The 12,866-nt window shown below is 42.7% G+C and overlaps 1 protein-coding gene and 1 long non-coding RNA gene across 6 annotated transcripts in view; both read left to right on the top strand.

The window, feature by feature from the left end:
• LOC117062373 (calmodulin-lysine N-methyltransferase) overlaps positions 1-12,009 on the top strand; it is a 128,086-nt gene extending 116,077 nt beyond the window's left edge. For 4 of the 5 annotated variants that reach the window (XM_033175835.1, XM_033175831.1, XM_033175834.1 and 1 more), the window contains 2 exons: positions 5,906-6,037; positions 11,441-12,009. In XM_033175835.1, the coding sequence (XP_033031726.1) occupies positions 5,906-6,037; positions 11,441-11,518 (210 nt within the window). In that variant the 3' untranslated portion in view covers positions 11,519-12,009. The remainder of the gene's footprint in view (positions 1-5,905; positions 6,038-11,440) is intronic. The other variant, XM_033175833.1, reaches the window with a different exon arrangement.
• Positions 612-1,974, top strand: LOC117062378. The gene is made up of 2 exons (XR_004428338.1): positions 612-1,241; positions 1,564-1,974. It is a non-coding gene; the product is annotated as an uncharacterized LOC117062378 (long non-coding RNA).
• Positions 12,010-12,866: the final 857 nt, after the last annotated feature.

The raw sequence follows: 12,866 nt of genomic DNA, 5'->3' as shown, positions 1-12,866 counted from the left end.
AGAGACAAGCAAGGGACGATCACCTGGTGGTGTGTGATTGGCACAGCAGAGGTGTGGGCAACCCTTGGGGACAGGGAGTCCAGGCGGCTAACTGGGGAGGAGGCACAGTATGGAGGCCAGAGAAGTCAGCAAAGGCATCACAAGGGCAGGGAGTCTAACCTGGGTGCTGAGGGATGAGGAAGACTAACCAGGCAGACAGAGAAGTGGAGGTGAGAGAGGCATTCCACCAGGGGAGCATGTGCATGTTTGAACACACAGGATACATAAAAGAACAGGTGGGGGCTGTGATGAGGTTGGCGGCCAGACTAGAGCCCAAGATGTGTATGAGGGAGTGGCAGGACATGAGGCTGCGATAAAGGCATGGGGTAGGTCACGCGGGGCTTTGCCTGCCATCCCAAGAAGGTGGGACCTAAGTTAAGTTTTCTTTTTTCTTTTTTTTGAGACGGAGTCTCGCTCTGTCGCCCAGCCTGGAGTGCAGTGGCCGGATCTCAGCTCACTGCAAGCTCCGCCTCCCAGGTTCACGCCATTCTCCTGCCTCAGCCTCCCGAGCAGCTGGGACCACAGGCGCCCGCCACCTCGCCCGGCTAGTTTTTTGCATTTTTTTTTTTTTTTTAGTAGAGACGGGGTTTCACCGTGTTAGCCAGGATGGTCTCTATCTCCTGACCTCGTGATCCGCCCGTCTCGGCCTCCCAAAGTGCTGGGATTACAGGCTTGAGCCATCGCGCTCGGCCAAGTCAAGATTTTCAAACCCTGTTTAAATGGCAGAATGCTTTGGTCAACACTTTTTAGCCAGCACCCCAATTACAAAACAGATAAAAATGATACAGCTTTAAACTAAATGTGAGACTGGTACTTCCTCTGTCTTGGTCTTCCTCATCCCTCTAGGCCACCCCTGAAGCAATGCAGAACACAGTTTGAGAACTACCTGCAGCAAGTGAAGCAAATGACAGTGATGCAGGTAGGGGGATGTGGCACTGAGAGGTCTCGAAGGGCAATGCCGTGGTTCCCAAGCTTCCAGCTTTATTTCGAAAGTGACAGATACGGAAGTGCTTGGTACCTAAGAGGTACTCAGCTTGCATATCTGAGTGTATGTGTATGTGTGTGCTGCATTTGATGGGTACTGCCCTGGGAAGGGCAGGGGTTAGCAGTCAAGAATATTGAGTTTTATTTTGGACAAAATTGATTAAAGGTATTTTCAGAATACCCACATGCAGAGATGTAGTAGGCACTTGAAAATGTAGGTGTGTTGGCCGGGCGCGGTGGCTCAAGCCTGTAATCCCAGCACTTTGGGAGGCCGAGACGGGCGGATCACGAGGTCAGGAGATCGAGACCATCCTGGCTAACACGGTGAAACCCCGTCTCTACTAAAAAAAATACAAAAAACTAGCCGGGCGAGGTGGCGGGCGCCTGTAGTCCCAGCTACTCGGGAGGCTGAGGCAGGAGAATGGCGTAAACCCGGGAGGCGGAGCTTGCAGTGAGCTGAGATCCGGCCACTGCACTCCAGCCTGGGCGACACAGCGAGAGTCCATCTCAAAAAAAAAAAAAAGAAAAAAGAAAATGTAGGTGTGAGCCCTGGGCAGTGGTGAAAGCTATAGTTACAGACTTAGAAGTTATTGGTGTATAGGTGATAGCTGAAGCCATGGACATCAGTACAATTGCCTAGAATTAGATGGAACATGATGAAAAAGTAGGCAGAGCCCTGAGGACCACTGACAATTAAAAGACAGGTCAGAGAAGAGAAGCTACAAAAGGAGACTGAGAGAGACTGAGAGAGATGCCAGGAGAGGAAGCAAGTGAAGGCAGAATTTCAGAAACCAGGTAAAGAAATAGAAAATAGGCTGGACACAGTGGCTCACAACTGTAAACCCAACACTTTGGGGGACCAAGGTGGGAGGATCGCTTGAGACCAAGAGTTCAAGAGCAGCCTTGGGCAGCATAACAAGACCTCGTCTTTATAAACAACAGCAAAGAAATAGAAACTAAGCATACGCTTAAACATGGAATTGGTATTATTATTGGTTGCCTGGAAATGAAAAAGGAATAAACTAAATGTGAGAATAGTGCTTCCTCTGCCTTGGTCTCCCTCCCCTAATGCATTTTGTTGGCATAGCATATTCCTTTTATAAAAAATCTGCAGCATACCGATTTTTGTCCAGAAGTACAATCCCTTTAATATATAAGTATAGATTAGTCTAGCAAAATAACAACAACTGAGCTCACAAGTTAAACAGTATCACTGTTGTTTAGTGGAACTTCTCCCTCTTCTCTCCAGGAATAAATGAATTCTCTGAAATTTCTGCTCATCAGTCAAAGTGTTACATTCAATTGAGTATTCATTCTGAGTTTAAAATAATTCTGCAATGGAATGCTTAGAAAGTTGTGCTTTGGCAAATTGAAAATAATTTTTCTAAAGTGATGGGCTAATTTGAAATCCATATTCCTTTTCTTGTTTTGATTTGTGTGGCTGAAATTGTAAAGCATATTCCTCTGATTGTACTGTTCCACCTGTGACGTGTTCTCTCCCCTGGGGATACTGGGATCTTCTAAAACCATTCATTATGGGGAGGGGAGATGCTGGCACTCGGTACGGCTCAGTGAATGAATGGATGATGGGCTATTTTCCATCCTAACTATTAATCCACATCTTAAAGGTGTCTGTATTCAATGAACTGAAAAAGAAAACAAACTCCTGAGTAGTTAAGAGATTAAAACTACTGCCCAGTCTTTCTCTTTCTCATGGGTACAGTGTTGTGCACAGAATGCTGCTCTCTAAAACCCCATCTTAGCAGCTGACTCTGTAAAAGCTTCTTGAGAAAATCTTTTCAAATGAATAAGCAACAGAACATGGCTTTTGAATTCCCAAAATCTCAAATTTTTTAGATTACTCAACTTCTGGATTTAGTTTATTGTCTCATCAAATATTGACTGAGTGCTTACTATGTGCTAGGCACTGAGAAAAATGTAGTGAATAAAACATTAGAAGATCCTGTGGTCATGGAGTACGCATTCCAGCCAGAGAAGACAGGGCAATAGCAAACAAGGATACAATGTGTGTCCCTGGTGATAAGTGCTAAGAACAAAAATAAAGTCCAGCGAGGGAATGGAGAGTGATGGGACAGGGGCTGCGTTCTGGACAGGGTGGCTAGGGAAGGACAGGTAAACTGAGAGCTGAAGGAGGAAAGGGATATTTAGGCAGAGAGTGCTGTCACATGCTTAGCTGCTGTCCCTTACAGCTCACCCCAACCAAGGCATGTGGAGATGAATTGCTTTGTCAATGCAAGGATCAGCCCAACCTAGAACCCTATAGCCTTTGGAACATGATGATATGCAGCTTAGACAATAGCTGTTAAAAACCGACTCTTCGGGTGTTACTGTGAGACAATTTTTTGCAGGTGACTTTTAAATAAAACAGTTCCATTATTCAAAAATCCAGAATGGCAACCAGCTCTTAGAAATGACTAAAATGACCTACCAGCATTCCCTGTTGTTGTTGTTTTTTTTTCTAATGGAGACTTCTGCTGTCCTGCTGAGACCGTGTATTATATCTAGTTTCACATAAAAATCAATTTTTGCTGCTAAGTTTGAAAACTGCCTGAAAATAGCAATTAATATTGAAAAAGCTGACAGAACCTTAAGTGTAGTGGCATGATTAGTGCTGCTATAATTATGTGCCTGCGTGTGTACAGGCCGATGTAAACACAGTATAAAAACACACTTGATGCCCAGGACAGTGTAGCCGCATATTTTCTTACAGGTAAGTGAGGGCGAAGGAGAGAGGGAGAGAGGATTGATAGAATTTTTAGAGCACTGTTAGGTGGTGTAGAGCTTTCTAATCTTACATCAGTATAATCTTTCTGATTATTTTCACATTCTGCATTTGATCCTCACAATTTGTTGGGGGGAAAATGGCAGAGCAGGCTTTGTTCTTCCCATTTGATGGATGAGAAAACTCAGTGGATCGGCAAGGATGGGTTAAGGTTCTTATCTACAAAATGGAGAGATTGGACTACATTATCTCCAAGGTTCCCTCTAACTCAAAAGTTCTGTGATGATTTTCGGATTGTCCTGAGGTGACACAGATGTTTAATGGTGGAGACTCCCCTTAAGTCCAAAGTCCTTTCTGCCACAGTTCCTCCTTATATTCTTCAAACCCTTCACTGCATGTTAAGTCATCTGTAAAATGCAATGTCTACTGTACAGGGTTGTTGAGAAGATCGTTGAGGGGATTAAAGGGAGGACTTGTGAAGCACCTAACACAGTGGTAGCTATCAGTATCATTGTCGTCACTGTTACTAATAAGGAGACATGTAGTGTAGTGGAGAGAGCATTGGTGCTGGGGCTTCTGATCATTCACTGACAGAGTTGATAATACCTACAACACAAGGTGGTTTAAAGACTAAAGGAGGGTTGGGCGTGGTGGCCCACACCTGTAATCCCAGCACTTTGGGAGGCCGAGGTGGGCAGACCACCTGAGGTCAGGAGTTCGACACCAGCCTGACCAACATGGCGAAACCCCATCTCTACTAAAAATACAAAAAAAAAAATTAGCCAGGCATGGTGGACTGTGCCTGTAATTCCAGCTACTCAGGAGGATGAGTCAAGAGAATCACTTGAACCCGGGAGGCAGAGGTTCCAGTGAGCCAAGATTGCGTCACTGCACTCCAGCCTGGGTGGCAGAGTGGGACTCTGTCTCCAAAAAAAAAAAAAAAAACTCTAAAGGACATGATGTTTATATGAATGCCTAGCCCAGTGTCTGACTACACTATACCTACAACATAGGGTAGCTTAAAGACTAAAGGAGAGGATATTTATGTGAATGCCCAGTGTCTGACTACCAGGTGCTCAAGAAATGGCTGGCTGGTGTGAATGATAAACCACCCTTCATAAGAAACTCAGATATAGTTTCATGATTCCCTCAAAACCTAAAAAGGCATTTCACAGAGGTGAAGTGTAACCTTGAGAGTAACAGAAGCATATAGCCATCTTTATTTACAAAAAAAGAAAAAGAAAGAAGATTCTGAAGTTTGGCCATTCTGTACACATCTGAGAGGGAGGAAAAATCCACGTGCGTCCAATAGTTAGCAAATGGTCATTGTGAAGTTTCATATCAGATGGTCTTCTGAAATCCAGTACATACTTTATTCAGGTCCTCCCATTCTCCCCACTGCAACAATCACATAAGATTGTGTGGATTATTTAGAAAAGCCTGTTTACCCTCATTATACCACTTTCTTTGAAAAGCAATCATGTGAATACTGTGAGGAACTGCTTTGCTATAGTGATGACCATTATGAAGGATTCAATAAAGTTGGAAACCAAGATCCTGGAGCCTCTCTCTGACAGCGTGGTCACAGAAAAGGCTAGGGGCAGGATTGAAATGTGAAAACTCTCCAAGAGAAATTGTGGTTACTTGTCTCTATGAAGGATTTCTTGGTACTGAATTTTCAGGGCACAATAAACTAGCAGATGTAAGCATCTGTTGTCACATGCCCCGGGACTGTGTTGGGGAAGTGTTGGCATGTGCTAAGGAGTCACAAGGTGAGTGGCATTGCCCTGGACCAGTTATTCTCAAATCTAGTCAATGGCTTAACCCATTGGACCTGAGACAATGCATATTGTTCGGAACACCAGCTTTCAACCACATTTTGTTTTTTATAAGCATTATTTGAGAAAGATAAAACACAGCAACTGGCCATTTGGATGTGAAATCTATTTTTTTTTTCTTATTTGATATATATCTCTCCTGGAAATTTTTCTCATTGTGAATGCCCATCCTGCGTAGACATCTCAAGAACAATCGAGTTTTTCTACTTGAGGGCAGTACATTAAATGCTTTGACCAATGTCTGTTATGTTTGGTTACCTTCCAGTTTTAAAATGTGTGAATTTCCTTTTTACTGTTCTAGGGGAAAGCAATGGTATTTGCCCCACGCCGAGGGAATACTTTAAACCAGTTTTGCAATCTAGCTGAAAAAGCTGGTTTCTCTATCCAAAGACATGAAAATTATGATGAACACATTTCAAACTTCCACTCCAAGGTTAGTTTTCTGCTTGTGTTAGATAACACTTTAATCCACATTGCATTTTGAAGAGATCATGGTCTTTTTGGCAGGTAACCTAAATATTTGATTAAAGTACTCCTTAGGTGTGTTGCTTCTGAACAGCTATTTGTATCTGATTATTTTGTGTGGTAAAGCCATCTTTTATCTTTGCATGTCTAGAAGGATTTTACAGAAACCGTTCCTGTTTACTCCTTTCTCTGAAACAAACTAATCTTTTCATTCATAATAGACTAATTTGTAGGATGCCAGGGGAGGTGGCATAGAATGAATGATAAACATGCATTTATATTTTAATGAAAAACCTTCAGCTTTTAAGTAGGTTACATGCTTAGCTGCACTGAAATAAATAGAAGGTGAATGTCTAATGGTATCATGTTGGACTGTAAATCTTTATCTCTGTTTGCTTTATAGCTGGGTCAGTTGGCAGTTTGAGACTGTTAAATCTCATACAGAATTTCACAGTTGTGGGGTTATATGTCAGATCGAGGCGCTACAAGATTTAGGTCAAAAGCACTTATCTGAGAGTGATTTCTAAGCCTGCTTACATAAAGCAATGTTATCAGCCTTTTTATTATTTATAGGTATAGAGCAATATGGGACACTGAGAGGCAAGTATTTCACTGAAAACTTTTCAGGATTCTCATGTTTGCTAATACATGTCACAGTGACTAGTATAACATGTATTATTTCAGTAATTTTGTGCCTTACGGATATCTCCCTTCACTGAGCTAGTCTGACCTTGGCAAGAGACTTTAACTTGTCATGATTTCATAAGTTGTAACTGCAGAAAAATAAAGGCCTGACCTTAATTTTCTCCTGGGACAATGTGAACAGCATCCTTTATTGCCCAGGACTATAATATAATGTAGAAGTGTGTTGGCTTTTGGAAAAATATATGCAAAATTAATCTGATCTTCCAAGCAAGAGAAAGAAATTCTCACTTTCTGGAAATGAACTTATTTATTTGAATCTTTAAGGTTCCATTTAGTCTCTGGGGAAAAATGGTGCTTTGTGAACTGAAAGAGTTAAATCACGTCCTCTCGCTGGTGGAGTCAGGCCCCGTTGCTCACAATCAGAAAATGAAAACAGAATGGTATGTGATTCAGATCTTACCGGCCTAGAATGATGTTTAACCCTTTTCAACCCCTCCCCCTAAAAAAAGCGGGGCTTTACCTGGTAGGAAAAGGGTCCCTCCTGCCTCCCTGGACTCCTCCACCCAAAGGAATAATGTGGCTTTCTCTCCAGGGTCGGGCTGGAACTACAAGGATCAGCTGACAGCTGCTTCAATGTCGTGCCATTCACTTTCCCCCTAGAACAACAAATGCTTTTAGTTTCCCAGTGACAGCTCAGGAGAGCAAAGGCGTGGGTTTCTCCACCAGCAAAGATGTTCAGCATTGTGCCTGATACCCTCTGTCTCCTCCCTGAAAGATCTGAGAAGTGTTGGGACATGCCAGGCAAGCCCACCTCTCCTTTGTCTAGAACTTTAGAGTGTTAGCACCTGGTGGCCAGCACACCTCCTCTTTTTATTTCCAACGTTGTACACTACCCTGCTAAGCGAAGCACATAAATCTGGTCATAATTGCTAAAAGTCAAATTCACAATTTGCTGACATTGGTATATCGGACTAAGAAATAGTTCTCTTCATTGTTGGGGGTGGGGAGAGTGTAGAACCCTAGGAGAAAACTCTGCAGAGTTGGCACATCTTGGATAAAAGGTATAAACGGGCGCCCATGATATATATATTTTTAATAATGAGAGCTGTTTCAGCTGGTGTGGTATTCTGCTTCTAGCAAAAGAATGCCTCTGGTCCCTCCTGTGCCTGCTTCAACAGCAGGGATACTGTGTGCTGACCGGGCTGGCACGTGCAGTTGTGCTCCTTTGCAGGAGAAGGAGCTCGCCCAGAGGCCGGAGCAGTGAGCCGCGGGCCACGCTGGAGGGAGCGGTCAGCGTCGCTGCTCCTCGCCCAGCCCCATGCCCTGCAGCAGGGCGCGAAGGCGGAGGCCCAAGGCAGCACCCCTGCCCCCTCCAGCCCTGCCCGCCCGCCCGGGGCTCCGGGACGCGGCCGCCAGGAGCCTCCACCCTGGCGGCTTTTGTTGGCCGCGTGCTAATAGCCAGGGCTTAAAAGTTTTCCATCTTGAGCGGCAATCAGCTTTCTTCCTTTCCATCTCTGGCCAAAGCCCCCTCGTCCCTGGGACGCGCTGCTCCCCAATGGAGGAGCGGCGTTTTCCTTCAGGCTGCGTGTTATCCTCTTAGCCCTACTGTGTTGGAATAGAGCGTAACCAGCTGGAGGACTGTAAGACGCCTGATAATGCCGCTCTTTTCCGCTGTCCCGTCTTAATCTTGTTACACAAATGGTCGTGAAGAGATTCATGAATTTTAATTTTGCCCTCTGCATTAGTGCCTCGCGTCACTCATACACAGCTGCCTTCGAAGCCGAGTTTTTCACTCCTCCTCTTACAACAGGGGAAAAAATTAGTTACTTGGCAGTAGTGCAAGGTAAAAAAAAAAAAAAAAAACTACAGATTTAGGCAACCACCCATGAAGCTGATTAACAGTCAGTGATCAGGAGGAACAGCTTTGCCTCTTAAACTTTTCACCTCTCATTGTTAACTGTGAAATTTTATTTCCGTTAAAAAGCAAGCCTGTAATCAAAACGGTGCCATTCTGCACTTTTCTGCCAGTGCTTTTGTTAAACTGTGCCCACACCATGCAGCCAGTGTGCTCGGGAACCAGGCAGCCAAAGGTGTAGTATGTTTTAAAAATATTGCTTTTCAGTCCATCCTTGCAAGGGGAGAAAAATAAAACACTTCCCTCTCCTCCCCAGCCTTTGGATCTCCTCAAGGCTGAGAATGAAATTCATTGCCCTCATAGTGTGGTTCAAAACCTTTCGGATAGTTAGATAGCAAATCGTTTTGTAAGGCAGAGATATGACTTCGAGATTACAACTGGCTTGACACTAGTTGGTAAAAATACTCTCATTCATGCAAATGTTCTTTGAAATATAATTTTACATGCCATGGGTTTTTTTTTAAACTTTCACAAAACCACCCTGAAGTGTTTATTTTTCTGTATTTTTGTACATTGCTCTGAAAATAGGCTTGGGCTGGGCTGTGAAGTCAGTACATTGTGTTAAAAACACGGCCATATTGCACTTCTCCTTATCTATTCAAAATGCCACATTACAAGTGGCTGGTGCTTATAATCTGTGTGGTGTGCTGTTGATAATTGTGGATACTGTAAAGGGTAAACAGTCTGAACTCCACTCCTGCTGCTGCTGTTCACGCTGTAGTAAGGCTGAGCGTGTTACATCCAATTATGAAGTAAAGCATAATGCTACTAATAGTAGCTATATAATTTAGTTTAGTCCTCAAAGACCCTGTTTTAACCTATGAAATTGAAAAATTGTTTTATTCATGATTTGCTTTTTGTTCATTTTCTTTCAAGGTGCCTTTTGATATTTGTTAAAATTGTAATTATTAATTGGGCAAGGAAGTACAGCCTGGGTAAATGGAATTATTCTTAAAGCTCATAACATTCCCCCATCGAAGCAAGTATCGGCTAAGCGCTTTGTGTGTGTTCAAGTACCCTCACATAACAGACCTGCTTGATTCAGAAATGATCCGGGGCTGGGTTATAGTGTTGCCTTTGAGGGTTGTCAGCTCTTCCCCATTGTGGAGAGGTCTCACAGGCAAGACGGGGCTGGCCCCTGGCCCCTTTCAGCAACGAAGCCTCTGCTTTGGCCTCCAGAGGTCAGCATAGAATCCAAGTTAAAAGTGATTTCTAACCCATATTTACAGAAGAATTATTTATCCCACATATTACCTCAGGGACTTTATAAAGAGCTCATTTGAGTCTCTGTATATTAGTGCATTGTGAGTGAGTAGGTCAGCTGACTGCCACTGAGTAATCAACTTTCCCTTATCCCCAATCCCTGAGGAAAGAATTGAGCTAGCTTGGCCCTCTCTTCCCTCTATAAAATACTTCAGTGAGCTCCCTCTATCACTAGGGCAACTGGCAACAAAGGTATTTACAGTTGGTAAGTCCCGGTCAGTGGGTATAGACGGGGAAGTTGGTGAAGCCATTTTCTCGGCATTTTCTAAAATTAGACTAAATAGTAAGGTTGGAGGACCTGTGTTTAACACTCTCACTACTTTGGTAGCAGCAAAAATCCACAAGGATCTTTCTAAATAGACAACAAATCATCTGTACACAGAACAAACTCCATCTAAGAAAACAGAAGGAAGTCACCTCAGTGACTGTGTACCACCGTCAGTTCTTGGAAAAGTGGATTAGAAAGTAAAGGCTGAATTAGCTTTACGTTCCCCAGCGGAAAAGGGGAAGTGGGCTCATGACTCCTGTCCTTAATAGTGACAGTCTGTCCATGTCACGGTTTGGGAATATGATTCAGAAGGAACATGCACTTCGAAAAGATTCAAGTTAACATGCCCCAGAGGGACCACCCTGGGAGAGTGTGATGTTGAGGCCATTCATTTTGCTTTAGGGTGGGTGGGGCGGGTGGTGTTTGACTAATTTAAACAATAAAGGACTTGGCTCCATGTATAATTAAAAGAAATTTTTTGTATTATTATAATCTAAAAAGGAGTTAACAATTGGCTCATGAATTCCAACTTCAAAAATATTAATTTTGTCTTTATAAATCGCAAATTATTAGTTGCTAGGATAAATGTAAATATAACTTTAAAACTATTTCAGCTGAATGAAGAAAAAGTGTACTTTAGACGTGAGAAACCTGACTGGATTTTAAAATCTTATCACAGCAAGATCCTCAGAACTTCCCTGCGCAGTATCGACAGGAATATCACTAGTCTAATTGTTGGAATATGTTCTCCTCAGAGAAAAGAATTTTTGAGTGACTTATTATTAATGTTAAAACCCCTAAGAAGCACCTGGAGAGCCTTTGCAGTGTCTTGGGCCCCACAAGCCTTTGCCTGTGCCCAGATGTTGCCACGGACTCCAGGCAGTGATCTGAAGTGCCCACCTGCCTGAATAGTGTGGCATTGGTCAGAGGCAGAGGGTACAGAGAGCAGAAACTTCTATGTCAAATGACCAGTCAGGTGACGATGAATGAGCCCCAGCTCTGCCTTCAGTCAAGTGCCTCACAGTTTATAGAGGTCAAAATGCAGCTGGGGTATTTATGAAAAAACGCCCTACCCACCCCCACCAAAAACAATCCCCATATTAATGTATAGAATTGTGACACTAGTGCCACTGAGAACTACTTTGAGTTGCTTTTCTGTGATTTATTTTTCCAGAACTATATATTTTGGTGTAAAAGTCATGATACTCAACATTAATAATGACTGGTAAAGATCCCTAATTGGAGTCCCCTTACCTTTTTTTTTCTATTATTGTTTTCAGTTGAAAAGGGAAAACCCGGACATATATGAAGAAAACCTTCATTACCCGCTTCTGCTTATTTTAACCAAACACGGATAGAAGATTAAGCTTCTCAAAGACGAAGAAAAATGTCAAGTGCACAGGGAATATTTTTACAAAAACAGAAATCCGTAATGGGTATAATCGCCTGCCTGTCCCCTTTGCAGCGTTTCACGTGTGGGCTATGGACTCCACCTGTCCTCACCCACGTTATTCCCCAGCTGCCCTCTCCAGCTCCCTCCCTGCCTCTTTTTACACTCTGCTTGTTGCTCTTCCTGCCCTAAACCTTCGTTTGTCTTTAAATATGTATAAGCTGCCTATCTGTGACTTGAATTTGACTGGTGAACGACCTAAATATTTTTCCCTCTAATTGAGAGAGAATTTCTTTTGATGATACCCATCCCTCCTTAAATATCTTTTTTTTTTTTTTTTTTTTTTTTTTTGGTCTTTGTTCTGTTTTGGTGGTGGTAGTTTTTAATCAGTAAACCCAGCAAATATCATGATTCTTTCCTGGTTAAAAAAATAAAGCATATCGTTTTATCTCCCTCCAATTAATTGTATTAAATCTGCCATCCCGTTCTCTATCCCTCTCTCTCCTTCTTTTTTTCCTTTTAAACAGTATTTTTTTTCCCTATAGATGTATAAGAAATGACTACATCAGCCCAAAGCCTCATAAACTGACCGTTTGTCCTCTGGACACAATAGCGTGGCCAGCCCTCTGCTCCTCCTCCCCAATTATGTGTGATTAGTCTCAGTGTGCTGTGTCAAGGAGGGGGAGTGTGCTGAGTGCTTATTATCTGTTTAGGTACAAGAAGAGCACATTTAGGCTCTGACTATGAATGAAAAGTGAGCCTTTATCAGGGCTTAAATCTAACTGCTGCTGTTCTCCAGGCCTCTTTCAAAATAGGTCCTTCCCCGAGAAATTTTGAATAAATGGTTGATAAACTAGATTGCAACCAGGGGGAGTTTTTTAAAAACTCAATCACACAATTATCTTATTTAAAGTAAGTATATATTGTTATATGCTGTGATTCAAGTGTATGGTAAACATTTAATAGGTGCTACCTAGGATTAAGAGAGAATGACTTTTCTGCAGGGAACCCAAGCTTATCCTTGCCTAGTGCATCCATGAGATGCTGTAATGCCTTTTGTGGAAATTCAGATGTTTATCTGTAAGGAATCATCTGTGCCCACTTTAGCAGTAATGTCATTAGTAGGTTAGCTATATATCCTCATATCTTTAGAAGAGGCAAAAACATGTATTCAGTGTGATACAGTTAAAGTGATAGGTGAGAGACTGGGGGTCCATCCTTTTGCATGTTAAACAAACTTAGCTGTCATAAAAGCAGCAACTCTCAAATGTATTCTCTGCTCACTTCTATCATCAAACAAATTTTTCACCATCAGT

The sequence above is a fragment of the Trachypithecus francoisi genome, unplaced genomic scaffold, assembly GCF_009764315.1.
Source record: "Trachypithecus francoisi isolate TF-2019V2 unplaced genomic scaffold, Tfra_2.0 Lachesis_group17, whole genome shotgun sequence".
Lineage (NCBI taxonomy): Eukaryota > Metazoa > Chordata > Mammalia > Primates > Cercopithecidae > Trachypithecus > Trachypithecus francoisi.
The sequence above is the reverse complement of the archived record's forward strand: the minus strand, read 5'-3'. Positions and strand labels throughout refer to the sequence as shown.